This window comes from Ascaphus truei, chromosome 12 (assembly GCF_040206685.1).
Source record: "Ascaphus truei isolate aAscTru1 chromosome 12, aAscTru1.hap1, whole genome shotgun sequence".
Classification (NCBI taxonomy): Eukaryota; Metazoa; Chordata; class Amphibia; order Anura; family Ascaphidae; genus Ascaphus; species Ascaphus truei.
This window is the reverse complement of record NC_134494.1, coordinates 39,164,915-39,191,944: the sequence shown is the minus strand read 5'-3', so window position 1 is coordinate 39,191,944 and position 27,030 is coordinate 39,164,915. Positions and strand designations below refer to the sequence as shown.

Genomic DNA, 27,030 nt, shown 5'->3' with positions numbered 1-27,030 from the left:
CGTACTGCGCGCTATACTGTAACATTCCTATGTGCTGCGTACTGCGCGCTATACTGTATCATTCCTATGTGCTGCTTACTGCGCGCTATACTGTAACATTCCTATGTGCTGCATACTGCGTGCTGTACTGTAACATTCCTATGTGCTGCGTACTGCGCGCTATACTGTATCATTCCTATGTGCTGCTTACTGCGCGCTATACTGTAACATTCCTATGTGCTGCGTACTGCGCGCTGTACTGTAACATTCCTATGTGCTGCGTACTGCGTGCTATACTGTAACATTCCTATGTGCTGCGTACTGCGCGCTATACTGTATCATTCCTATGTGCTGCTTACTGCGCGCTATACTGTAACATTCCTATGTGCTGCGTACTGCGCGCTGTACTGTAACATTCCTATGTGCTGCGTACTGCGCGCTATACTGTAACATTCCTATGTGCTGCGTACTGCGCGCTGTACTGTAACATTCCTATGTGCTGCGTACTGCGTGCTATACTGTAACATTCCTATGTGCTGCGTACTGCGCGCTGTACTGTAACATTCCTATGTGCTGCGTACTGCGTGCTACACTGTAACATTCCTATGTGCTGCGTACTGCGCGCTATACTGTATCATTCCTATGTGCTGCTTACTGCGCGCTATACTGTAACATTCCTATGTGCTGCGTACTGCGCGCTGTACTGTAACATTCCTATGTGCTGCGTACTGCGCGCTATACTGTAACATTCCTATGTGCTGCGTACTGCGCGCTGTACTGTAACATTCCTATGTGCTGCGTACTGCGTGCTATACTGTAACATTCCTATGTGCTGCGTACTGCGCGCTGTACTGTAACATTCCTATGTGCTGCGTACTGCGTGCTATACTGTAACATTCCTATGTGCTGCGTACTGCGTGCTTTACTGTATCATTCCTATGTGCTGCGTACTGCGTGCTATACTGTATCATTCCTATGTGCTGCGTACCGCGTGCTATACTGTATCATTCCTATGTGCTGCGTACTGCGCGCTATACTGTATCATTCCTATGTGCTGCGTACTGCGTGCTATACTGTAACATTCCTATGTGCTGCGTACTGCGTGCTATACTGTAACATTCCTATGTGCTGCGTACTGCGTGCTATACTGTAACATTCCTATGTGCTGCATACTGCGTGCTATACTGTAACATTCCTATGTGCTGCGTACTGCGTGCTATACTGTAACATTCCTATGTGCTGCGTACTGCGCGCTATACTGTAACATTCCTATGTGCTGCGTACTGCGCGCTATACTGTATCATTCCTATGTGCTGCTTACTGCGCGCTATACTGTAACATTCCTATGTGCTGCGTACTGCGTGCTGTACTGTAACATTCCTATGAGCTGCGTACTGCGTGCTATACTGTAACATTCCTATGTGCTGCGTACTGCGTGCTTTACTGTATCATTCCTATGTGCTGCGTACTGCGTGCTATACTGTAACATTCCTATGTGCTGCGTACCGCGTGCTATACTGTATCATTCCTATGTGCTGCGTACTGTGTGCTTTACTGTATCATTCCTATGTGCTGCGTACTGCGTGCTATACTGTATCATTCCTATGTGCTGCGTACCGCGTGCTATACTGTATCATTCCTATGTGCTGCGTACTGCGTGCTATACTGTATCATTCCTATGTGCTGCGTACTGCGTGCTTTACTGTATCATTCCTATGTGCTGCGTACTGCGTGCTATACTGTATCATTCCTATGTGCTGCGTACCGCGTGCTATACTGTATCATTCCTATGTGCTGCGTACTGCGTGCTATACTGTAACATTCCTATGTGCTGCGTACTGCGCGCTATACTGTATCATTCCTATGTGCTGCGTACTGCGTGCTATACTGTAACATTCCTATGTGCTGCGTACTGCGTGCTATACTGTAACATTCCTATGTGCTGCGTACTGCGTGCTATACTGTAACATTCCTATGTGCTGCATACTGCGTGCTATACTGTAACATTCCTATGTGCTGCGTACTGCGTGCTATACTGTAACATTCCTATGTGCTGCTTACCGCGCGCTATACTGTAACATTCCTATGTGCTGCGTACTGTGTGCTATACTGTAACATTCCTATGTGCTGCGTACTGCGCGCTATACTGTAACATTCCTATGTGCTGCGTACTGCGTGCTATACTGTAACATTCCTATGTGCTGCGTACCGCGCGCTATACTGTAACATTCCTATGTGCTGCGTACCACGTGCTATACTGTAACATTCCTATGTGCTGCGTACTGCGTGCTATACTGTAACATTCCTATGTGCTGCGTACTGCGTGCTATACTGTAACATTCCTATGTGCTGCGTACTGCGCGCTATACTGTAACATTCCTATGTGCTGCGTACTGCGTGCTATACTGTAACATTCCTATGTGCTGCGTACTGCGTGCTATACTGTAACATTCCTATGTGCTGCGTACTGCGTGCTATACTGTAACATTCCTATGTGCTGCGTACCGCGCGCTATACTGTAACATTCCTATGTGCTGCGTACTGTGTGCTATACTGTATCATTCCTATGTGCTGCGTACTGCGTGCTATACTGTAACATTCCTATGTTCTGCGTACTGCGCGCTATACTGTAACATTCCTATGTTCTGCGTACTGCGCGCTATACTGTAACATTCCTATGTGCTGCGTACTGCGTGCTATACTGTAACATTCCTATGTGCTGCGTACTGCGTGCTATACTGTAACATTCCTATGTGCTGCGTACTGCGTGCTATACTGTAACATTCCTATGTTCTGCGTACTGCGCGCTATACTGTAACATTCCTATGTGCTGCGTACTGCGTGCTATACTGTAACATTCCTATGTGCTGCGTACTGCGTGCTATACTGTAACATTCCTATGTGCTGCGTACTGCGTGCTATACTGTAACATTCCTATGTGCTGCGTACTGCGTGATATACTGTAACATTCCTATGTGCTGCGTACTGCGTGCTATACTGTATCATTCCTATGTGCTGCGTACTGCGTGCTATACTGTAACATTCCTATGTGCTGCGTACCGCGCGCTATACTGTATCATTCCTATGTGCTGCGTACTGCGTGCTATACTGTATCATTCCTATGTGCTGCGTACTGCGTGCTATACTGTAACATTCCTATGTGCTGCGTACTGCGTGCTATACTGTAACATTCCTATGTGCTGCGTACTGCGCGCTATACTGTAACATACCTATGTGCTGCGTACTGCGCGCTATACTGTAACATTCCTATGTGCTGCATACTGCGTGCTATACTGTAACATTCCTATGTGCTGCGTACCGCGTGCTATACTGTAACATTCCTATGTGCTGCGTACTGCGTGCTATACTGTAACATTCCTATGTGCTGCGTACCGCGTGCTATACTGTAACATTCCTATGTGCTGCGTACTGCGTGCTATACTGTATCATTCCTATGTGCTGCGTACCGCGTGCTTTACTGTAACATTCCTATGTGCTGCGTACTGCGTGCTATACTGTAACATTCCTATGTGCTGCGTACCGCGCGCTATACTGTAACATTCCTATGTGCTGCGTACTGTGTGCTATACTGTATCATTCCTATGTGCTGCGTACTGCGTGCTATACTGTAACATTCCTATGTTTTGCGTACTGCGCGCTATACTGTAACATTCCTATGTTCTGCGTACTGCGCGCTATACTGTAACATTCCTATGTGCTGCGTACTGCGTGCTATACTGTAACATTCCTATGTGCTGCGTACTGCGTGCTATACTGTAACATTCCTATGTGCTGCGTACTGCGTGCTATACTGTAACATTCCCATGTTCTGCGTACTGCGCGCTATACTGTAACATTCCTATGTGCTGCGTACTGCGTGCTATACTGTAACATTCCTATGTGCTGCGTACCGCGCGCTGTACTGTAACATTCCTATGTGCTGCGTACTGCGTGCTATACTGTAACATTCCTATGTGCTGCGTACTGCGCGCTATACTGTAACATTCCTATGTGCTGCGTACTGCGTGCTATACTGTAACATTCCTATGTGCTGCGTACTGCGTGCTATACTGTAACATTCCTATGTGCTGCGTACTGCGTGATATACTGTAACATTCCTATGTGCTGCGTACTGCGTGCTATACTGTATCATTCCTATGTGCTGCGTACTGCGTGCTATACTGTAACATTCCTATGTGCTGCGTACCGCGCGCTATACTGTATCATTCCTATGTGCTGCGTACTGCGTGCTATACTGTATCATTCCTATGTGCTGCGTACTGCGTGCTATACTGTAACATTCCTATGTGCTGCGTACTGCGTGCTATACTGTAACATTCCTATGTGCTGCGTACAGCGTGCTATACTGTAACATTCCTATGTTCTGCGTACCGCGTGCTATACTGTAACATTCCTATGTGCTGCGTACTGCGTGCTATACTGTAACATACCTATGTGCTGCATACTGCGCGCTATACTGTAACATTCCTATGTGCTGCATACTGCGTGCTATACTGTAACATTCCTATGTGCTGCGTACCGCGTGCTATACTTTAACATTCCTATGTGCTGCGTACTGCGCGCTATACTGTAACATACCTATGTGCTGCGTACTGCGCGCTATACTGTAACATTCCTATATGCTGCATACTGCGTGCTATACTGTAACATTCCTATGTGCTGCGTACCGCGTGCTATACTGTAACATTCCTATGTGCTGCGTACTGCGTGCTATACTGTAACATTCCTATGTGCTGCGTACCGCGTGCTATACTGTAACATTCCTATGTGCTGCGTACTGCGTGCTATACTGTATCATTCCTATGTGCTGCGTACCGCGTGCTATACTGTAACATTCCTATGTGCTGCGTACTGCGTGCTATACTGTAACATTCCTATGTGCTGCGTACTGCGTGCTATACTGTAACATTCCTATGTGCTGCGTACTGCGTGCTATACTGTAACATTCCTATGTGCTGCGTACCACGCGCTATACTGTAACATTCCTATGTGCTGCGTACTGCGTGCTATACTGTAACATTCCTATGTGCTGCATACTGCGTGCTATACTGTAACATTCCTATGTTCTGCGTACTGTGTGCTATACTGTAACATTCCTATGTGCTGCGTACTGCGTGCTATACTGTAACATTCCTATGTGCCGCGTACTGTGTGCTATACTGTAACATTCCTATGTTCTGCGTACTGTGTGCTATACTGTAACATTCCTATGTGCTGCGTACTGCGTGCTATACTGTAACATTCCTATGTGCCGCGTACTGTGCGCTATACTGTATCATTCCTATGTGCTGCGTACTGCGTGCTATACTGTAACATTCCTATGTGCTGCGTACTGCGTGCTATACTGTAACATTCCTATGTGCTGCGTACTGTGCGCTATACTGTAACATCCCTATGTGCTGCGTACTGCGCGCTATACTGTGACATCCCTATGTGCTGCGTACTGCGCGCTATACTGTATCATTCCTATGTGCTGCGTACTGCGCGCTCTACTGTAACATTCCTATGTGCTGCGTACTGCGCGCTATACTGTAACATCCCTATGTGCTGCGTACTGCGCGCTATACTGTGACATCCCTATGTGCTGTGTACTGCGTGCTACACTGTATCATTCCTATGTGCTGCTTACTGCGCGCTATACTGTAACATTCCTATGTGCTGCGTACTGCGCGCTATACTGTAACATTCCTATGTGCTGCGTACTGCGCGCTATTCTGTATCATTCCTATGTGCTGCGTACTGCGCGCTATACTGTAACATTCCTATGTGCTGCGTACTGCGTGCTATACTGTAACATTCCTATGTGCTGCGTACTGCGTGCTATACTGTAACATTCCTATGTGCTGCGTACTGCGTGCTATACTGTAACATTCCTATGTGCTGCGTACTGCGTGCTATACTGTAACATTCCTATGTGCTGCTTACTGCGCGCTATACTGTATCATTCCTATGTGCTGCGTACTGCATGCTATACTGTATCATTCCTATGTGCTGCGTACCGCGCGCTATACTGTAACATTCCTATGTGCTGCGTACCGCGTGCTATACTGTAACATTCCTATGTGCTGCGTACTATACTGTAACATTCCTATGTGCTGCGTACTATACTGTAACATTCCTATGTGCTGCGTACTGCGTGCTATACTGTATCATTCCTATGTGCTGCGTACTGCGTACTATACTGTAACATTCCTATGTGCTGCGTACTGCGTGCTATACTGTATCATTCCTATGTGCTGCGTACTGCGCGCTATACTGTAACATTCCTATGTGCTGCGTACTGCGTGCTATACTGTAACATTCCTATGTGCTGCTTACTGCGCGCTATACTGTATCATTCCTATGTGCTGCGTACTGCATGCTATACTGTATCATTCCTATGTGCTGCGTACCGCGTGCTATACTGTATCATTCCTATGTGCTGCGTACTGCGCGCTATACTGTAACATTCCTATGTTCTGCGTACCGCGCGCTATACTGTAACATTCCTATGTGCTGCGTACTGCGTGCTATACTGTATCATTCCTATGTGCTGCGTACCGCGTGCTATACTGTATCATTCCTATGTGCTGCGTACTGCGCGCTATACTGTATCATTCCTATGTGCTGCGTACCGCGTGCTATACTGTAACATTCCTATGTGCTGCGTACTGCGCGCTATACTGTAACATTCCTATGTGCTGCGTACTGCGTGCTATACTGTAACATTCCTATGTGCTGCGTACTGCGCGCTATACTGTATCATTCCTATGTGCTGCGTACTGCGTGCTATACTGTAACATTCCTATGTGCTGCGTACTGCGCGCTATACTGTATCATTCCTATGTGCTGCGTACTGCGTGCTATACTGTAACATTCCTATGTGCTGCGTACTGCGCGCTATACTGTAACATTCCTATGTGCTGCGTACTGCGCGCTATACTGTAACATTCCTATGTGCTGCGTACTGCGTGCTATACTGTAACATTCCTATGTGCTGCGTACTGCGCGCTATACTGTAACATTCCTGTGCTGCGTACTGCGCACTATACTGTAACATTCCTATGTGCTGCGTACTGCGCGCTATACTGTAACATTCCTATGTGCTGCGTACTGCGTGCTATACTGTAACATTCCTATGTGCTGCGTACTGCGCGCTATACTGTAACATTCCTATGTGCTGCGTACTGCGCGCTATACTGTATCATTCCTATGTGCTGCGTACCGCGTGCTATACTGTAACATTCCTATGTGCTGCGTACTGCGTGCTATACTGTAACATTCCTATGTTCTGCGTACTGCGCGCTATACTGTAACATTCCTATGTGCTGCGTACTGCGTGCTATACTGTATCATTCCTATGTGCTGCGTACTGCGTGCTATACTGTAACATTCCTATGTGCTGCGTACCGCGTGCTATACTGTATCATTCCTATGTGCTGCGTACCGCGTGCTATACTGTAACATTCCTATGTGCTGCGTACTGCGTGCTATACTGTAACATTCCTATGTGCTGCGTACTGCGTGCTATACTGTAACATTCCTATGTGCTGCGTACCGCGTGCTATACTGTAACATTCCTATGTGCTGCGTACCGCGCGCTGTACTGTAACATTCCTATGTGCTGCGTACCGCGTGCTATACTGTATCATTCCTATGTGCTGCGTACTGCGTGCTATACTGTATCATTCCTATGTGCTGCGTACTGCGCGCTATACTGTAACATTCCTATGTGCTGCGTACTGCGCGCTATACTGTAACATTCCTATGTGCTGCGTACTGCGTGCTATACTGTAACATTCCTATGTGCTGCGTACTGCGTGCTATACTGTAACATTCCTATGTGCTGCGTACCGCGCGCTATACTGTAACATTCCTATGTGCTGCGTACTGTGTGCTATACTGTAACATTCCTATGTGCTGCGTACTGCGTGCTATACTGTAACATTCCTATGTTCTGCGTACTGTGTGCTATACTGTAACATTCCTATGTGCTGCGTACTGCGTGCTATACTGTAACATTCCTATGTGCCGCGTACTGTGTGCTATACTGTAACATTCCTATGTTCTGCGTACTGTGTGCTATACTGTAACATTCCTATGTGCTGCGTACTGCGTGCTATACTGTAACATTCCTATGTGCCGCGTACTGTGTGCTATACTGTAACATTCCTATGTGCTGCGTACTGCGTGCTATACTGTGACATCCCTATGTGCTGCGTACTGCGCGCTATACTGTAACATTCCTATGTTCTGCGAATTGCGCGCTATACTGTAACATTCCTATGTGCTGCGTACCGCGTGCTATACTGTAACATTCCTATGTTCTGCGAATTGCGTGCTATACTGTAACATTCCTATGTTCTGCGTACTGCGCGCTATACTGTAACATTCCTATGTTCTGCGTACCGCGCGCTATACTGTAACATTCCTATGTGCTGCGTACTGCGTGCTATACTGTAACATTCCTATGTTCTGCGAATTGCGTGCTATACTGTAACATTCCTATGTTCTGCGTACTGCGCGCTATACTGTAACATTCCTATGTTCTGCGTACTGCGTGCTATACTGTAACATTCCTATGTGCTGCGTACCGCACGCTATACTGTAACATTCCTATGTGCTGCGTACTGCGTGCTATACTGTAACATTCCTATGTTCTGCGTACTGCGTGCTATACTGTAACATTCCTATGTGCTGCGTACCGCACGCTATACTGTAACATTCCTATGTTCTGCGTACTGCGCGCTATACTGTAACATTCCTATGTTCTGCGTACTGCGCGCTATACTGTATCATTCCTATGTGCTGCGTATTGCGTGCTATACTGTAACATTCCTATGTGCTGCGTACTGCGCACTATACTGTAACATTCCTATGTTCTGCGTACTGCGTGCTATACTGTAACATTCCTATGTTCTGCGTACTGCGTGCTATACTGTATCATTCCTATGTGCTGCGTACTGCGCGCTATACTGTAACATTCCTATGTGCTGCGTACTGCGCACTATACTGTAACATTCCTATGTTCTGCGTACTGCGTGCTATACTGTAACATTCCTATGTTCTGCGTACTGCGTGCTATACTGTATCATTCCTATGTGCTGCGTACTGCGCGCTATACTGTAACATTCCTATGTGCTGCGTACTGCGTGCTATACTGTAACATTCCTATGTGCTGCGTACTGCGTGCTATACTGTAACATTCCTATGTGCTGCGTACTGTGTGCTATACTGTAACATTCCTATGTGCTGCGTACTGCGCGCTATACTGTAACATTCCTATGTGCTGCGTACTGCGTGCTATACTGTAACATTCCTATGTGCTGCGTACTGTGCGCTATACTGTAACATTCCTATGTGCTGCGTACTGTGTGCTATACTGTAACATTCCTATGTGCTGCGTACAGCGTGCTATACTGTAACATTCCTATGTGCTGCGTACTGTGCGCTCTACTGTAACATTCCTATGTGCTGCGTACTGCGTGCTATACTGTAACATTCCTATGTGCTGCGTACTGTGCGCTCTACTGTAACATTCCTATGTGCTGCGTACTGCGCGCTATACTGTAACATTCCTATGTGCTGCGTACCGCGCGCTGTACTGTAACATTCCTATGTGCTGCGTACTGCGTGCTATACTGTATCATTCCTATGTGCTGCGTACTGCGTGCTATACTGTAACATTCCTATGTGCTGCGTACTGCGTGCTATACTGTAACATTCCTATGTGCTGCGTACTGCGTGCTATACTGTATCATTCCTATGTTCTGCGTACTGCGTGCTATACTGTAACATTCCTATGTGCTGCGTACTGCGTGCTATACTGTATCATTCCTATGTGCTGCGTACTGCGTGCTATACTGTAACATTCCTATGTGCTGCGTACTGCGTGCTATACTGTAACATTCCTATGTGCTGCGTACTGCGTGCTATACTGTATCATTCCTATGTTCTGCGTACTGCGTGCTATACTGTAACATTCCTATGTGCTGCGTACTGCGTGCTATACTGTATCATTCCTATGTGCTGCGTACTGCGTGCTATACTGTAACATTCCTATGTGCTGCGTACTGCGTGCTATACTGTAACATTCCTATGTGCTGCGTACTGCGTGCTATACTGTATCATTCCTATGTTCTGCGTACTGCGTGCTATACTGTAACATTCCTATGTGCTGCGTACTGCGTGCTATACTGTAACATTCCTATGTGCTGCGTACTGCGTGCTATACTGTATCATTCCTATGTTCTGCGTACTGCGTGCTATACTGTAACATTCCTATGTGCTGCGTACTGCGCGCTATACTGTAACATTCCTATGTACTGCGTGCTATACTGTAACATTCCTATGTGCTGCGTACTGCGCGCTATACTGTAACATTCCTATGTGCTGCGTACTGCGCGCTATACTGTAACATTCCTATGTGCTGCGCACCGCGCGCTATACTGTAACATTCCTATGTGCTGCGTACCGCGCGCTATACTGTAACATTCCTATGTGCTGCGCACCGCGCGCTATACTGTAACATTCCTATGTGCTGCGTACCGCGCGCTATACTGTAACATTCCTATGTGCTGCGTACTGCGCGCTATACTGTAACATTCCTATGTGCTGCGTACTGCGTGCTATACTGTATCATTCCTATGTTCTGCGTACTGCGTGCTATACTGTAACATTCCTATGTGCTGCCTACTGCGTGCTATACTGTATCATTCCTATGTGCTGCGTACTGCGTGCTATACTGTATCATTCCTATGTGCTGCGTACTGCGCGCTATACTGTAACATTCCTATGTGCTGCGTACTGCGTGCTATACTGTATCATTGCTATGTGCTGCGTACTGCGCGCTATACTGTAACATTCCTATGTGCTGCGTACCGCGCGCTATACTGTAACATTCCTATGTGCTGCGTACTGCGCGCTATACTGTAACATTCCTATGTGCTGCGTACTGCGCGCTATACTGTAACATTCCTATGTGCTGCGTACTGCGCGCTATACTGTATCATTGCTATGTGCTGCGTACTGCGTGCTATACTGTAACATTCCTATGTGCTGCGTACTGCGTGCTATACTGTAACATTCCTATGTGCTGCGTACTGCGTGCTATACTGTATCATTCCTATGTGCTGCGTACTGCGCGCTATACTGTAACATTCCTATGTGCTGCGTACCGCGCGCTGTACTGTAACATTCCTATGTGCTGCGTACTGCGTGCTATACTGTAACATTCCTATGTGCTGCGTACTGCGTGCTATACTGTAACATTCCTATGTGCTGCGTACCGCGCGCTGTACTGTAATTGTGGCGCGCTGTGTGTCCCATTGGGAGAAAAGCGCTGTACAGTATGAAATAAAGTTATTATTATTATTATTATTATTATTATTATTATTTACAGCGGTTGAACTCAATGGACATGTCTTTTTTCAGCCCCATCTTCTATGTCAGTAACAATGGCCGGCTCGCTATCGGTGCGATTGTACCGGGCCCCACGCTCTTCCCAGGCCCAATTTTGGTAATCACGGTTTGAATGTTGTTGGACCATTAACCACCGCAACATTTAAACTGTGATCACCGGAGATGTTCTAGGGGAACGCGAGGGGCCTTTGTCAGAGCCGGCACCTGCAGGTACCACGTGATGGGAAGCGCGGCTCCAGAGCGGGTCAGAGACGCACACACAGTACACGTCGCCAGTCACCGCCATATTCCCAGCCGGCCCTGTTAAAGGTAACCGCTGATTGCTGATAAAAACAGCACCATATAAAAACATTGTGGCAGACGTCATGACTCACATGACATAATATACTGTTAATACCTCGTAAGTGACCCCGCTGTCAGTGCCGGCGTCCCACGGGATCAGATCCTGGGCGACTTTCTGAACCCAGCCACATTCCTTGGTACAGAGATCCTCCGCCGCGAGTCCGACGTTCCAATCCGGGCTGGGACCCAACATAGTCAGGAACGACATCAGATGGCGAGTGCGGTCCACGGAGAATTCGGCGGAGGGAGCAGATCTCCTGCGCACAAGGAAGGGAAAGAAGGAAATCAACGTATTGCAACCGCCGCACAGGCAACAAAGAGCAGCCGAGCGTCACAGTGCCGCACAGGCAACAAAGAGCAGCCGTGTGTCACGGTGCCGCACAGGCAACAAAGAGCAGCCGTGTGTCACAGTGCAACGCAGCACCGCAGCAGTTGAGCGTCACAGTGCAGCACCGCAGAGCAGCAGCCGAGCATCACAGTGCAGCACCGCAGTGCAGCAGCCGAGCGTCACAATGCAGCACCGAAGTGCAGCAGCCGAGCGTCACAGTGCAGCACCGCAGTGCAGCAGCCGAGCGTCACAGTGCAGCACCGCAGTGCAGCAGCCGAGCGTCACAATGCAGCACCGAAGTGCAGCAGCCGAGCGTCACAGTGCAGCACCGCAGTGCAGCAGCCGAGCGTCACAGTGCAATGCTGCACCGCAGTGCAGCAGCCGAGCGTCACAGTGCAATGCAGCACCGCAGTGCACCCAAGGTCCTTCCGGAAGGAATGTGCCTGGTGACAATGCCATCGATTTTTGTTATGTGCGCAGCGCAAAGAAGATGAAAACATGACAACTGATTATTTGCAAGTTTCAAAAGCAGGAACTGAATGGCACTGAGAATCAGGCCGGGGAGTGGTGTGCATGCTGCAAGATGTGAGACGGGAGACGGGAGGCACCCTACAAAAGGAACTAGGTGGCTTTGTATGCATCAGCTTTAATGCTGGTTCAGTGCTAGATATGACTCCAGAGAATTAGGATTGATTTACGGAAATGTTTCACCCCCCATCCCAGTGAGAACCCCGCACTTCTGTGTTCCTCTGAAAGTTATGCAGAACGTACATTACTTTACACCCTATACATAAAGCGTGGCCCCCTACAGGCGCACTTACCAGAACGCCCTCCTACTGTCTCTGTACGTTCTTCCTACCTACCAATTAGATTGTAAGCTCCTCGGAGCAGGGACCCCTCTTCCTAATGTTACTTTTAAGTCTGAAGCACTTCTCCCCCTTGTGTGTTTTTTATATTACTTGTTATTCATATGATTGTCACGTGTATTACTGCTGTGAAGCGCTATGTACATTAATGGCGCTATATACATAAAGATATACATACATTACAACGATAAACTACCAGCCAAATGCAACTTAGATTTGATGCTACATGTGACATATATTTAATGCAGGATTCAAAGTGTTAATACTTGCGCGCCACATCAAATATGCAAATACACAGTACTGTATAGCTTGACATTAAAGCCAAACAACACGGGTATTTCTGCATAACAAGCCACTCTAGCTTAGCCATATAATACCCGTGAATAACAGTATGTTTTGCTCACTGCTTATGCAAACATGTCAGTGAGTTCTTTGCCCACTCATAAAATTGCTGCACTTTTACAGGTGATGTGATTTTAAGATGTGTGTTTCTGGACCAGGGACCAATCTTTACACACAAAAAAAAGAAGATGTTTAAAAAAAGCTGACAACTAAATTGCACGATGTGAACGGAGCGCCGTTTATAAAATCACTTTGATGACAGCTAGGACATGGCGAGCTTTAATTAAACCGCGAGAATAAACACTTATGTAAGGCCAAACAAGGTTTGCAAAGCAAGATCAATAGCAAGCAGTGCCTTTCTGGCACGTGTAGGAGAAGTGCAACGGTAAAGGTTATCCATTCCAGTTTTACCGTGACAGAATAAAACAGGGAGGTTACGTGAATTTGTCCAAGAAACTAACGCCGGGCTTAGAACCTGGTTTGTTTGCTTTATACCAGGGGTGGCCAACTCCAGTCCTCAAGGGCCACAAACAGGTCAGGTTTTTAGGATAACCCTGCTTCAGCACAGGTGGCTCAATCAGCCCCTGCTTCAGCACGGGGGGCTCAATCAGTCCCTGTTTCAGCACAGGTGGCTCAATCAGAGGCTCAGACGTCTACGGAGCCTCTGAGCCACCTGTGCTGAAGCATCCTGAAAACCTGACCTGTTGTGGGGGCTTGAGGACTGGAGGTGGCCGCCCCTGTTTTACACCATTAGGCCAGTGGTTATGGTTAAACGTCTCTTTGGGGACCGCCGGCCATGCCAGGCTTTAGGAACGCCGGGGTTTTTGCATCAGATTTGCCTTTGTGTCGGTTGCCTCACAAACGCATCTGGATCGGGGCTCTGAGGGGGATTTGGGAAACCTTGCATTATTAGACCCCCTTATTCTTCCAAACCAGAAAATGCGACCCTCTTCTGCAACTACGCTGCTGCTTTGATCCAAGTGCAATGACTTTTTTCGGGGAGGTGAAAAGTATATCTCAAAATATGAATTCTCTCTGAAGTGCATTCCCACAGCAATTATTGCAGCGCAGCCCACATGCAGAACGGCGCCGCCCACATGCAGAACGGCGCCGCCCACATGCAGAACGGCGCCGCCCACATGCAGAACGGCGCCGCCCACATGCAGAACGGCACCGCCCACATGCAGAACGGCGCCGCCCACATGCAGAACGGCGCCGCCCACATGCAGAACGGCGCCGTCCACATGCAGAACGGCGCCGCCCACATGCAGAACGGCGCCGCCCCGGCATTTTGCAGCCGATCAATACTGATGTGCTCTAGCTATCCGTGATGGAACATCCACAGGCAATATATTCACTCTAACAAATAATTACTTTTTGCAAAAGATAAAAATATCCTGTGCTGTGGCAATGAAATCGAACAGTAATCTCTATCACTTGCTGGCCACCCAGCCCGTAACCCGGCCAAGAGGTGCCGGATATTAAAGCTGCAGTCCAAGCTGCCGTTGTTTATTTGTTTATTTCCCCTCTAATATGCGCATCAATACAATCCACACAATGGTAAGTAATTAGCTAAGTTGCCGATCGATCCGTTCTCCTGTGATCGATCGGCGAAGATTCGGCTCGGGGGCTCACTAAATGGCTGTCAGTGCAGCAGAAGAGGACCTAAGATGCAAAGTTCAGTGGGGAAGATCATGTGACCAGGCAGTCACTAGATACAATTTGTGCACTGCTAGAGAGAGGGCGGGGCTGAAAAAGGGGTGTGTCACAGCTTGTTTCAGAAGAGGAAAGGGATGGGACTTTGCAAATGGTTGCTATAGAAACAAAAAATGCTTGTTACATTATAATACATTCAAAATGTCATTCAGAGTTGCTGTTGTTGTTGTTGTTGTTTTTTTAAATGCTACAAGTATGTTCTCATAGTACAGAACTGATTTATTTAAAAAAAAACACGTTATATTGCTTGTTCTGCAGCTTTAAAGAAAGAAGGCATGTAGCAAGTGTTAATACTTGTTCACAGTCCTCTGCTCTTGTCATGTCCCAGCTGGTGATACAGTATTTGTTTAAACTGTTTCATTTTTGAGCAGGGCTACTCTAAACAATGTGGTGGGCATCAGTGGCAGATGTACCAAAGAAGATACACCACTATTCAGATTGACGACGGCCAGGGCCACCGACGGGGGGGGGGGGGAGAGTCGGGATGAGAGCCCCGGGCCCGTGGCTGTGGGGGGCCCGGCTGGCCGGTGCTGGAAGCTGGGCACCACTGACCTACAGATGTTACAGTGGCGGCCGCCTTTATTCTCCTGCGGCCGCCGCCGCAATGTGCGGGCAGACGCAGCTGTTTTTTTTTTCTTTCTGACGCGTGCCGCGTGTCACTGGTGCGCCGGTCACGCGTGCCAGGGTGCGTGCCGGGGTTCCGGCAGCATCCCCGAAGATGGGTGGAGGCTGAAGGGGTAGGCGGGGTAGCGGGGTAAGGGGGTATGCGTTGTGCAGAGGCGAAGCAGCCAGGGGGGCGCGAGGGGAGGGGAAGGGGGAGGGAAAGATACGGGGAAGATGCGGCTGGCGCGCGGCCAAGTTCGGCGCCAGACGAAAAAAGCCACGGGTAACCACGGGTAAATGTTAGAGTAAAGCTGGCCGCAGCAGTAGGTTGTCAGGCCATTGTATACATGGAGTAACCATTTTCAGGTTCTACAACAATAAGACAATGCTTCAATACAATGTGTCAGACAGAAACATCCTGTACAGTACATCCAGATCCTGACCTATCCTTATGTAGAGATGGCAACAAATGTAAGGTGTAGGTACCGTAGGACCTGCTGCTTTAAGATGCTTTATAAATGTAGATATTACATGGATTTTTAACTTTTATTTTACATGGAAAAGTAACAGCTCAACGACTTATTCTCCACTTAGTTTATGAAATGATCCATTTCACTTTGTGCTAAAAATTGGATTTATTTACTCATAATAACATTTATATAGCAGCCTTCTCCAGGGCGCTGTACATTAGTTAGTAAAACAATGATGGGGTTATATATGGAACATTTCGTGTGAAGGGCATAGAGTCATTGTTAATATGTCTTTGTGGTGAGCAGGGGGCAAATGAATTCTTCCTGTATTTCGCGCTTCAGATATGGATCTGCTTTTCTTCCTCATCCAGGGGGTAAAAATGTTCTATTTTCAACAAACATCAAAAGATAGTTTGTGCACTGGATATATCTCAGCTGTCTCTTACCTGATAAGGCTAATACAACTGCGCCTGAAACCCAGTTCAGTTGCCATGGTTATAAGAAATTGTCGACCTATAATTTTTTTTTTTAGCAGAATAACTGCCTACCTGGAAAGAAAATGTTGTTTCCTTCTATTAAACCAACATATATTATGCTAAAGGTTTCTTCTGCCTTTATGTTTGTATTAACGGCAAAAGCTTTTTATCCAGCGGTCATGCGGTAATGGTAATGCCAAAGGAATATTTTCACGGGAAAAACGGAAATCATTTTGGGGTCAGGAAGACAATATACAGGTATAAATGCAAAATTATATTTAATTATGTTGAAATATGTTAGGGAGAAGGAGCGGCTTGGCGAGTAAAGACACTGACTCTGATCACAACGGCACTGAGTGTGACTCAGGGGAACCTGGTTCAATTCCCGGTGTCGGCTCCTTGTGACCTTGGGCAAGTCACTTTATCTCCCCGTGCCTCAGGCACCAAACACATAGATTGTAAGCTCCTCTGGGCAGGGACTGTAACAATCCTGTGTGTTACGTACTGCGCGTTATACTGTAATTGTGACGCGCATTGTGTCCCATTGGGAAAAACACCATATGAAATAAAGTTATTATGACTCACTTTCCCCCCCCCCACAAAATCCAAACAAGCGCTTGCTGTGTTTACCAATAAACAACTCAGTCAGGTCTCCGGGAAAACACCCCCCCACCCACAAAAAAATCAAATTATGATATTACACTCCTGAAATAAGATCAGCAAATAAGGGTGGGGGAGCCGTGTTGGTCCTTTCTTCCATGTAATAACGAGGGAGGGGGAGATGGTGGTGTCAGAGTAAGATGGCCAACCTTGGGCCTCGGGGGCCCCGCGCTCCCTCCCTCCATCGGTGCCGGGATACAACTATTCCCCTGACCAGAGAGGGGAGCTGGATGAGGGAGTGCGGAAATTGGATCCAGGCGCTGACAGGAAGAGGGAGAAGAAGGAGAGGAGGAAGCATGGTGGCTGACGTCAAATGATGCTGAGATGTCATATGACGACGCTTTGCCATGGCAACGTGACGTCTAATGCTGCTGTGACATCATGACTGTGTGACACTGCCGAAGACGGCCTGCACCTCAAGTTAAGTCCCCTTAACTTTTTTTCAGGGGCGGCCCCGCTGCCAGTTTGCCGCCCTTGGCCCCGCAAATCCTAAGACAGGCCCTGTGCTATGATATCTTTTATTGGACCAGCAAGTAGTTGATCTGTAACAAGCTTTCGAACCTCTCAGGGTCCTTCATCGGGTATATAAGAACCGTAGCACTGTGCATCCTGCATTGCACCTTATTTGCATTAGGGACTTTGTAGCAGGTAGGGTGTGGAAATGTGCCTAACGTGCATGGGATAAAAATATTTGATTTTACATAAGCCTTTTTAGCATTAAAAGGAAAGCAGTATATTTTCAAATACTAGTGTACTGTACATGAGCGCCTGCAGAAATTTTTTCGGGGGGGGGCATAATTTTAACGGCCAGTGCCCGGCGTGAAAGTGGTGGTGAGTGCACCGTGGCGAGCGAGCCCAACCAGCATAAGGGGGGTTTTCCCCCCGAGAAAATTTTGAAAAAAAAGTGGGCAAATGGTGCATTTTCAAGCAAATTTGAGAAAGCTTGAAGGTTAATAAAGCAATATTAAATATTAAAAAAACACCATTGCATGCAGTTGCACCACATTATTCATAAACACACTCTCCCCCCCCTCTGCATCTCCCATCTCTCTCCCCCCCTGCATCTCCCATCTCTCTCCCCCCCTCTGCATCTCCCATCTCTCCCCCCCTGCATCTCCCATCTCTCCCCCCCTGCATCTCACATCTCTCTCCCCCCCTCTGCATCTCACATCTCTCTCCCCCCCGTCATCTCACATCTCCCCCCCCCCTGCATCTCACATCTCTCCCCCCTCTGCATCTCCCATCTCTCCCCCCCTGCATCTCACATCTCTCAATCTCCCTCGCCCCCCCCCCAAGCTTCTTTGCCACCCCAACCTCCCCCCACCCCCAATCTCCCTCGCCCCCCCCCAAGCTTCTTTGCCAAATTGCCCCCCCAATCTCAGTCTCTCCCCCGCATCTCCATGCCATCTCTCCCTGGTCCCACGTGTCCCACTCCCTACCTTATGCGATAATGCGGCCACACTGCCGTCTGCCGGGGTGCAGGAGGGAGCAGGGCCAGAGGGAGAGTCTGGGTGCCGGTCCGGATGGGGAGTTACAGCGGTCAGCGCGGGAGAGCATGTGGCGGCCCCCACCCCTGCGTGACTGCTGCAGCTAGCCCCGCCTCCCATCCAATCCCGGGCCGCGGCTCAGCTGCCTCTTCCTCCCTCAGCATATTTTATTAAATTAATGCTGCGACTGCGAGGATCCAGGGGGGGGCAAGCGCCCCCCCTTGCCCCCCCCGTGGACGCCCATGGTACTGTATCTAGCCATATTATGAAGGTTTGCACCATGTGGAATACATGTCCACATAAAGGGTAAGTCGAAAGTAGAGTGTAGGAATTCAATGCACTCAGACCACAAAACAAAAAAAAAAAGTGGAAAATTACTGTTATGCTGCACGAATGCCATTAGGGGGGCTACCTAGTAAAGGCCCCCAGAATCAAAGCATGAAGTGAAGAAAAATATCAGCGGGCACTCAGAATGGAAGGCAGAAAAATGTATTGGAACATACTGGTCACAGGCTTACGCATTTCAGTCCCAGCTGAAACGCGTGGGCCTCTGATCAGTATGTTCTAATAGATTTTTTTTTGCATTGAATTCTGAGTCCCCGCTGATATTTTTCTTCCCCCCACATATAGGGTGAGACCATATTGATATCCGCGCAGACTCCTAGGGATCCTCAAAGCTCTGTTAAATCAGGTCTCATAAAGTGACGTTACCTAAAACAGCTTCCCAAGCTACAGACCTCTAAAGAGGGCGCCGGCATCTCAGCAAATTTTAAAGCCAGGACCTGATGATGTCACGGTTTCCTATTGGCCCGCAGGAAGCTGGAACTTCGAAAACTCCGTCATTACATGAACCCGGTCAGCCGAGCGGAGTGGCTACCGGTACCCACTACGGAGGTAAGTATCTCCGGGAAGCAGGAGGTTCCCGGAGCTGAAATGAATGGGGTTCAACTCAGGAGACCCCCGGCTTCAATGCTACAGTATGTTAAAAAAAAAAAAATTGCCAAAGAAATTGCCAGCTTCTTTAAGAGAGTAAGGCCGCAGACCGTGCGGATGCGCGAACATATTGCCTTAAGGCAGTGTTCACGTCCATGTGGCGTGCGCGCGGAAGCGGGAGCGGGCGTATATTGCGCGATCAGTGTGACAGATAGGTCACTTGAGCGGTTCGCCCAATGAGGGCGAACCAGCTCCGTGACGTCACTAGGAATGCCCCCAGGAACATCCCCCTGTGGCCCGTCCACCATGGCCAGGGAAAGCCCCCGCGTTCCCTCAGCCCGCGCGCGCCTCCGCACGGGAGAAGGCACAATGGCCCGGGCCTAATACAGGAGTTTTGGGGGAATTTTTATTTTCAAGAGGTCGTAAATGATCTAAAATATTTTGAAATAACTGGACATTCCCGCTAGATACTATGTAACATGGATCCTATTGCCCCCGCAATTCCTCTTGCAGGTGCATGGCACCAACGTTTTATGGAACCTAAACAATATCTTATATACATTCTCTTTAATATTTGTACAAATGGAGGGATAGGGTTCCACTTTTCAATGGGTAGTTCAACTCCTTCTCCCAATTTAACATATATGAGATTTGGGAACTTGAATGTGGTTCCTGCAACATGGTATGTATAGTAGAAATCATACCTTTCTTATTGGAGAAATCTTTACATAGGCACTCAAAGCGTGTTCCTGCATGCAGGTTACCCGCAGGAAGGCCCAAAGGCCCGCAGGAAGGCACCGGGAGATAAAGCGACTTGCCCAAGGTCACAAGGAGCCGACACCGGAAATTGAACCAGGTTCCCCTGCTTCACACTCAGTGCCAGTCAGTGTCTTTACTCATGGAGACGCTCCTTCTCCCACTTCTTACTGCCAGGAATTTGGTGCTCGACAAAACAGTGCTAAATTGTTTCATTCACAATCCGTATAGTAAAGCGAGTATTCCCAAAACAGGGCAAACCTGAGAAACACTTAGCAAAAAAAACATGTGAGGGCTCCTTTGTCCACGACGCCACTTTTTACATACGTATGCCTATATAGGGAGTAGGAGCAGCTCAGTGAGTAAAGACACTGACTGACACTGAGATTGTTGCAGGGGAACCTGGTTCAATTCCCGGTGTTGGCTCATTGTGACCATGGGCAAGTCACTTTATCTCCTTGTGCCTCAGGTGCAAACCCCCCCCCCCCCCCATATATTGTAAGCTCCACGGGGCAGGGACCTGTGCCTGCAAAATGTCTCTGTAAAGCACTGCGTACCACAAGAGCGCTATATAAGAACATGCTATTATATGCGGTGTGCACTAAGCACAGGCCCATATCATCAGGGCTTAGGGCCAGACACCATGAATGGAATACTATGGACGGACCATTTCGTTGATGTCTTTTTAAAAGCTTATTAAATCTGCAACCTTATAAATTATCCCTTCGCTAAAGAACTAAACAGAAATCTCACATACTCATTTTAATTAGCTGTACACTTTAATTGCATCGCATTTCAACTCTTTTGTTGGTTTGTTAAAAGGTATCACTTACTATGGAAACCCTACATGTTTCCAGGGCTAACACCTCTGCTAGAACATTGAACGACGCACTGTGTATAAAAGCAGCAATGTCACATAGTTTAGCTAACTGCATAAATAGATGGCCTTTGAAAAGATAATGTCAAGTGCAATCCTTGTATTTGATATACTCCGCTTTGTGGGCTACTCGCATGCCTTTTCTTGAAATGTTTTTCCTTTCTATTTGCTGCCTCTAGCCTGCTCGTGTAGCCCATAGCCTGCTCGTGTAGCCCGTAGTCTGCTCGTGTAGCCCGCAGTCTGCTCGTATAGCCAATAGCCTGCTCGTGTAGCCCGTAGTCTGCTCGTGTAGCCAATAGCCTGCTCTTGTAGCCTGCATCCTGCTCTTGTAGCCCATAGCCTGCTCTTGTAACCTGTAGCCTGGTCTTGAAGCCAGTAGCCTGCTCTTGTAGACTGTAGCCTGCATCCTTGCAGCCTGCTCTTGTAGCCTGTAGCCTGCAGCCTGCTCTTGTAACCCGTAGCCTGTTCTTGTAACCTGTAGCCTGCTCTGTAGCCCGTAGCCTGCTCTTGTAGCCCGTAGCCTGCTCTTGAAGCTGGTAGCCTGTTCTTGTGGCCCATAGCCTGCTCTTGTAGACTGTAGCCTGCATCCTTGCAGCCTGCTATTGTTGCCGGTAGCCTGCTCTTGTAGCACGTAGCCTGCATCGCTGCATCCTGCTCTTGTAGCTGGTAGCCTGCTCTTGTAGCTGGTAGTCTGCTCTTGTAGCCCGTAACCTGCTCTTGTAGCCTGCTCTTGTAGCCTGTAGCCTGCTCTTGTAGCCTGTAGCCTGCTCTTGCAGTCCGTAGCCTGCTCCTGTAGCCTGCTCTTGCAGTCCGTAGCCTGCTCTTGTAGCCTGTAGCCTGCTCTTGTAGCCCGTAGCCTGCTCTTGTAGCCTGTACCCTGCATCCTTGCAGCATGCTCTTGTAGCTGGTAGCCTGCTTTTGTAGCCGGTAGCCTGCTTTTGTAGCCGGTAGCCTGCTCTTGTAGCCCGTAGCCTGCTCTTGTAGCCCGTAGCCTGCTCTTGTAGCCCGTAGCCTGCTCTTGTAGCCCGTAGCCTGCTTTTGTAGCCCGTAGCCTGCTCTTGTAGCCCGTAGCCTGCTCTTGTAGCCCGTAGCCTGCTCTTGTAGCCCATAGCCTGCTCTTGTAGCCATAGCCTGTTCTTGTAGCCCATAGCCTGCTCTTATAGCACGTAGCCTGCTCTTGTAGCCCATAGCCTGCTCTTGTAGCCTGTACCCTCCATCCTTGCAGCATGCTCTTGTAGCTGGTAGCCTGCTCTTGTAGCCCGTAGCCTGCTCTTGTAGCCCGTAGCCTGCTCTTGTAGCCTGTAGCCTGCTCTTGTAGCCTGTAGCCTGCTCTTGTAGCCTGTAGCCTGCTCTTGTAGCCTGTAGCCTGCTCTTGTAGCCCGTAGCCTGCTCTTGTAGCCTGTAGCCTGCTCTTGTAGCCCGTAGCCTGCTCTTGTAGCCCGTAACCTGCTCTTGTAGCCTGTAGCCTGCTCTTGTAGCCTGTAGCCTGCTCTTGTAGCCTGCTCTTGTAGCCTGTAGCCTGCTCTTGTAGCTTGTAGCCTGCTCTTGTAGCCCGTAGCCTGCTCTTGTAGCCCGTAGTCTGCTCTTGTTGGCTGTGCTTATAGTGCCATCGCCGGCGACAGCGACACTACGGTGACGTCACACTGGAAAAATCAAATTGACCTGACTTCCAGCGATCGCAACCAAGCTGTCGCTCCATCGCCTCGCTTCTACTATAAGCGCACGCGACGGCGGCAATACATATGTTCTGCCGCGACGTCGAGATCGCCGGCACTATAAGCGCGGCCGTAACCTGCATCCTGCTCTTTGTCCTACAGTGCAGACACCTTCCTTTTCTCTCTATTACATCATAATAACATTCTGTAGCACATTAAGAAGGACAATATATATGTTTACAATCAGTGAACTGATATAGTTATGCGAAAAAGGCAAAATAGTGTATTCCTGTCCTTCCGCAGACTGACCACCGCTGCGGGCACTATCTGTCCCACCTTAGATTAGGTCGGTGTTTTGTTATAGAAAGAGAAAGCTGAAGTATCTTATATGCTTCTTTTCTTTCTAATCCAAGTTCTCAGATGAATAGTCAAAGGCTTAATTAATTAACTAATTGAGCTAAACAACAATTTGCAATCTCATTTGCTCTTGCAGGATTTACAATTTTATCAATTGGTTCTGCAGATAGAAAAACGTTCACTGGAAATCAAGTCCGCGGTAATAGGCAGTAACTTGTTAAAGTAGGGTCACTTTGGCATTTTAATGAATCGTACGAGTGAAATGTCATTAACCTAAATTAACAACCTTTGCACTTATTAATAATGTGTTCTTACAAACTAAAATGAGCATATAAAATAGCCGTGCTGAACTAATGTGCTTTTAATGGCTATTTCTATTTAAACTTTATATATTTTGCAAGGGAATACATAGTAATTACTAAGTTGAAGTTAGTTCATGTTCTCCGTGTTCTAATCCTTATTAGCTTGAGGCCAGAGATGAAAGGAATACTTTCCCACAATGGGTTGCAGGCTTGTTTGCAGAACAGCTTCGGGGGGGTGGGGGGGGACTTTGCGAATGAAAACCCAAGTTTCTTTGGACGCCTAAATCAGAAAGAGAAGGGCAAGGACAGGCCAGATCAATCTTAACTGAAGTAATCCGATTTTATTCCATGACAAAATCTGGCACAATTTGTCCATTGAAAAATGGTAGCAAACCTTTAGAGGTCATCTGACAAAGCCCCCGGGCTGCAAAACCAAATCCTATTACTTTCCAACTGGACTTTTATCTTTTCATAAATCTGATGCTAATTTTTGAATGGGTTTTGCAGATAACAGATGTTTGCCTCGGAGGCCGATTCATAGACTGGAGCACGCACTATTACTGCACGTGCACGCTTTGCTCCCTTCAAGGCATTTGCGCAAGCAAAGAGGGTCACTTAAAGTGGGAGGTTATCCAAGTGCTGGGTGTTTGAACCATTTGTGAAGCAGCGAGCCTAGGAGTAGCCGCTGCATACAGTACTTATTGCACCGGCCTGTCTATGTTGTTGGCCTAATTGCCACCAAAGCGTTTATTTCATATGCAAATGGTGTCAAGACTTTGGCTGTTTGTAAATGTAACTCCTAATGTTGTCAACATTTCATTTTGTACCCCGGACATACAAACGAGACAACGAGTATTCTAAAGCTTGCCTTAAACTACTGCACCGACACACTTTATTCGAGCAAATACCCAGTATGTGCCTGGCAGATACCTGGAATGCGCCGCTCCTCACCTCTGACAAGCCCCGTTGTGTTTGCCTTCCCAGCCTGGGTTCATGCCTGGCTGACGGGCGGCTGATCTGTTAAATGATAATGATTAGGATTTAATAGGCTGCAATGCTTCGCGTGTCTACCAGATGGCATAAATTCATGAATTGTAATGCAGTATATATATATATACTGTGCAGTATTACAGCCAGCGGGAATAAAATGCTTCAATCCCTGCCTGGAAAATACCTCAATGCACTCGGGCAGAAAACAGTCACAAACCTCAATACACCCGGGTATACCAGAATTCGTGGGACTAGCCGAGCTCGAATAAAGTGTGTCGCCAGTGTAGCACGGTTACATGCTGGGTACATGCTGGGTGTAACCTGGCTAGTTTAAGGCAAGTTTAAGGCATTTCTGCATTGACTAATGACCCATCGGATTAACACAGCAGGTGTCCCTGGCAGTCCCATTCAGTTTGAATGGGGCTGCCAGGGACCCCCGCTGTTAATCTGATGGGCCATTAGTCAATGCAGAAATGCTTTAAACTTGCCTTAAACTACACCCAGCATGTACCCAGCCTGTACCTGGGTCTTTTTGGCGATTGCCACTGGTTTGTGTTAGAATAGTCGGCACTACAGTACTTGAAAGCGAGCGGTAACTCTCAGTGCATTTTTTCCTGGTGTCATATATTTTTTTTTAAAAAGAAAGAATTCCTCCAGATAGTGTAATGTATCAAAGTCTCACGGCTGCAAACCAGAAGCAAACATTAGCAGCACAGTTATCAGAGAAATCTAGTTTGTCATATTACCTCTGAAACCTACCAAGTACTGCACTACATACTGTACAAACTCAGTGTCATGAGAGAGGGATTAAAGGGGTTACACCCCATTTGGTCACCCCCGACTCTCACTTGGGAAGCAAGGGGTTAACTGGACAGGGGTCCAGCAATGTGTTTTCACCTTACTTCAGTATCCAACTGTTTATTCCCCTGTGTAAATGTAATGTCTCATCCTGGTGTTTGCACTCACACATACACTAGGGTTGATGAGGGAGGGAAGGGGTTAATGTTAATTTAGTGATTATAGCCCTTTGTTCCCTTTTCCCGCCTTTTCAGGCTCCATTTTGCAGCCTTCCATAGGTCGCCATTGAGACTCCATGCGTTCTATTAGCAGAAGTAGCGGTTTTGGACCTGTTTTCCAGCGACGACCAGCAGGTGGCGTCCGAGAGGAGGAGCGGCGGTTTCCCATTGTAAGTCAATGGGCTCATTGACTTCAATGGAGATTCCTCAACGCCGGCCTCGAGGAACAGGTTGGCAGTCATCCAAACCGCAGACCGCAAAAGCGGATACAATGTCTTTAAAAAGAGTTTAATCACTTCGGTGAAGTTCAATGACAATTGGCGTGGGAATCTTAGGTTCTAGGGCACCTGGGAATAAAATTTTTGTTGCCCCTAGCCCCTAGGAACCCCCACACACGACCCCCACTGGGTCCAGGAATGAGGGACCCCCATAAAGGGTCGAGCGGAGAAGGAGAGTCGCACCATTGACTTTAATGGCGGAGCGGAGGTCCCATTGACTCCAATGGCGGCGTGCGCCCATGCATTGTCGATGGCGGCGCCGGCCATTGATTCCAATGGGGAAAAGCCGCGTGGCGTAAAAACGGCTAAGTGTGAAATGATGAAAAATGTAAGTCCATATCTCCAGTTCTGGAATGACCAGAGGGATGGGATTTGGGTGGCATGTAGCCAAGGTTCCGGCTTTAATGCATGACCCTTCCCAGCCCTCTCCGACCAACCAGATGGAGTGTGGGCGAATGTAAAGATTTGTGATTTTTCTCATAGACTTCAATGGCGGCAGTTTCTCCATTGAAAGTCTATGGCGGGAAACCCCATTGACGGCAACGGCGGAGCCCGCCATTCAATGCTATGGCGGCGGACCCCGTTGATTTCAATGGGGAAAGAGTGAAAAGCAGAGATTCGTTTTTAAAGGGACAAATCCTGTATTTTAAAAATGTTTTAAAGTGCATTTATGTATCTCCGGTTCTGGGGGTCGCAAAGAGTTGAAATTTGGCCACTATGTAGAGTCACTGTAGGCATAAAAAACTGGCACTTTTCGACCCACTGAGCCGACCAGAACGGAACTTATTAATATGTGAAGATATTAAAGTGTATATGGTATTTTGGATCTGCTCTGAAAATGCAGACCCCATCTGCTATGCTAATGGGTCAGGAAGGGCAGCCGGATGGTTTAGCATACGCCCTCTGATCAAAGGTTAACTGCCCTGATTGTTTATACTAGGGCCAGGAACAAAGGAGTTGAGTGTTTTGCAAGTGTCCTAATTCACACCTGCAGGGGAAGAAGAATCTACTTCAAATAGATTTTGCTAGCCAGCTCGGCGCCTAGGTTTAAAGAGATGGGTTTGAGATGGTATAAAAATGGGGCTCAGCCTATGCTCTATGTTCTTCGTTTCCTTTCTGATTTTCAAGATTGCTGTATGAACTAACAGTCCAGATTTCTGACTGTTTCATCATTCC

At 47.8% G+C, this 27,030-nt stretch overlaps 1 protein-coding gene across 1 annotated transcript in view; it reads right to left on the bottom strand.

Moving 5' to 3' along the window:
• The window catches only part of SPON1 (spondin 1), a 211,336-nt gene that overhangs the window by 36,071 nt on the left and 148,235 nt on the right, over positions 1-27,030 (bottom strand). Inside the window, exon 8 of the mRNA XM_075567377.1 lies at positions 11,798-11,999. Coding sequence (XP_075423492.1) covers positions 11,798-11,999 — 202 coding nt within the window. The remainder of the gene's footprint in view (positions 1-11,797; positions 12,000-27,030) is intronic.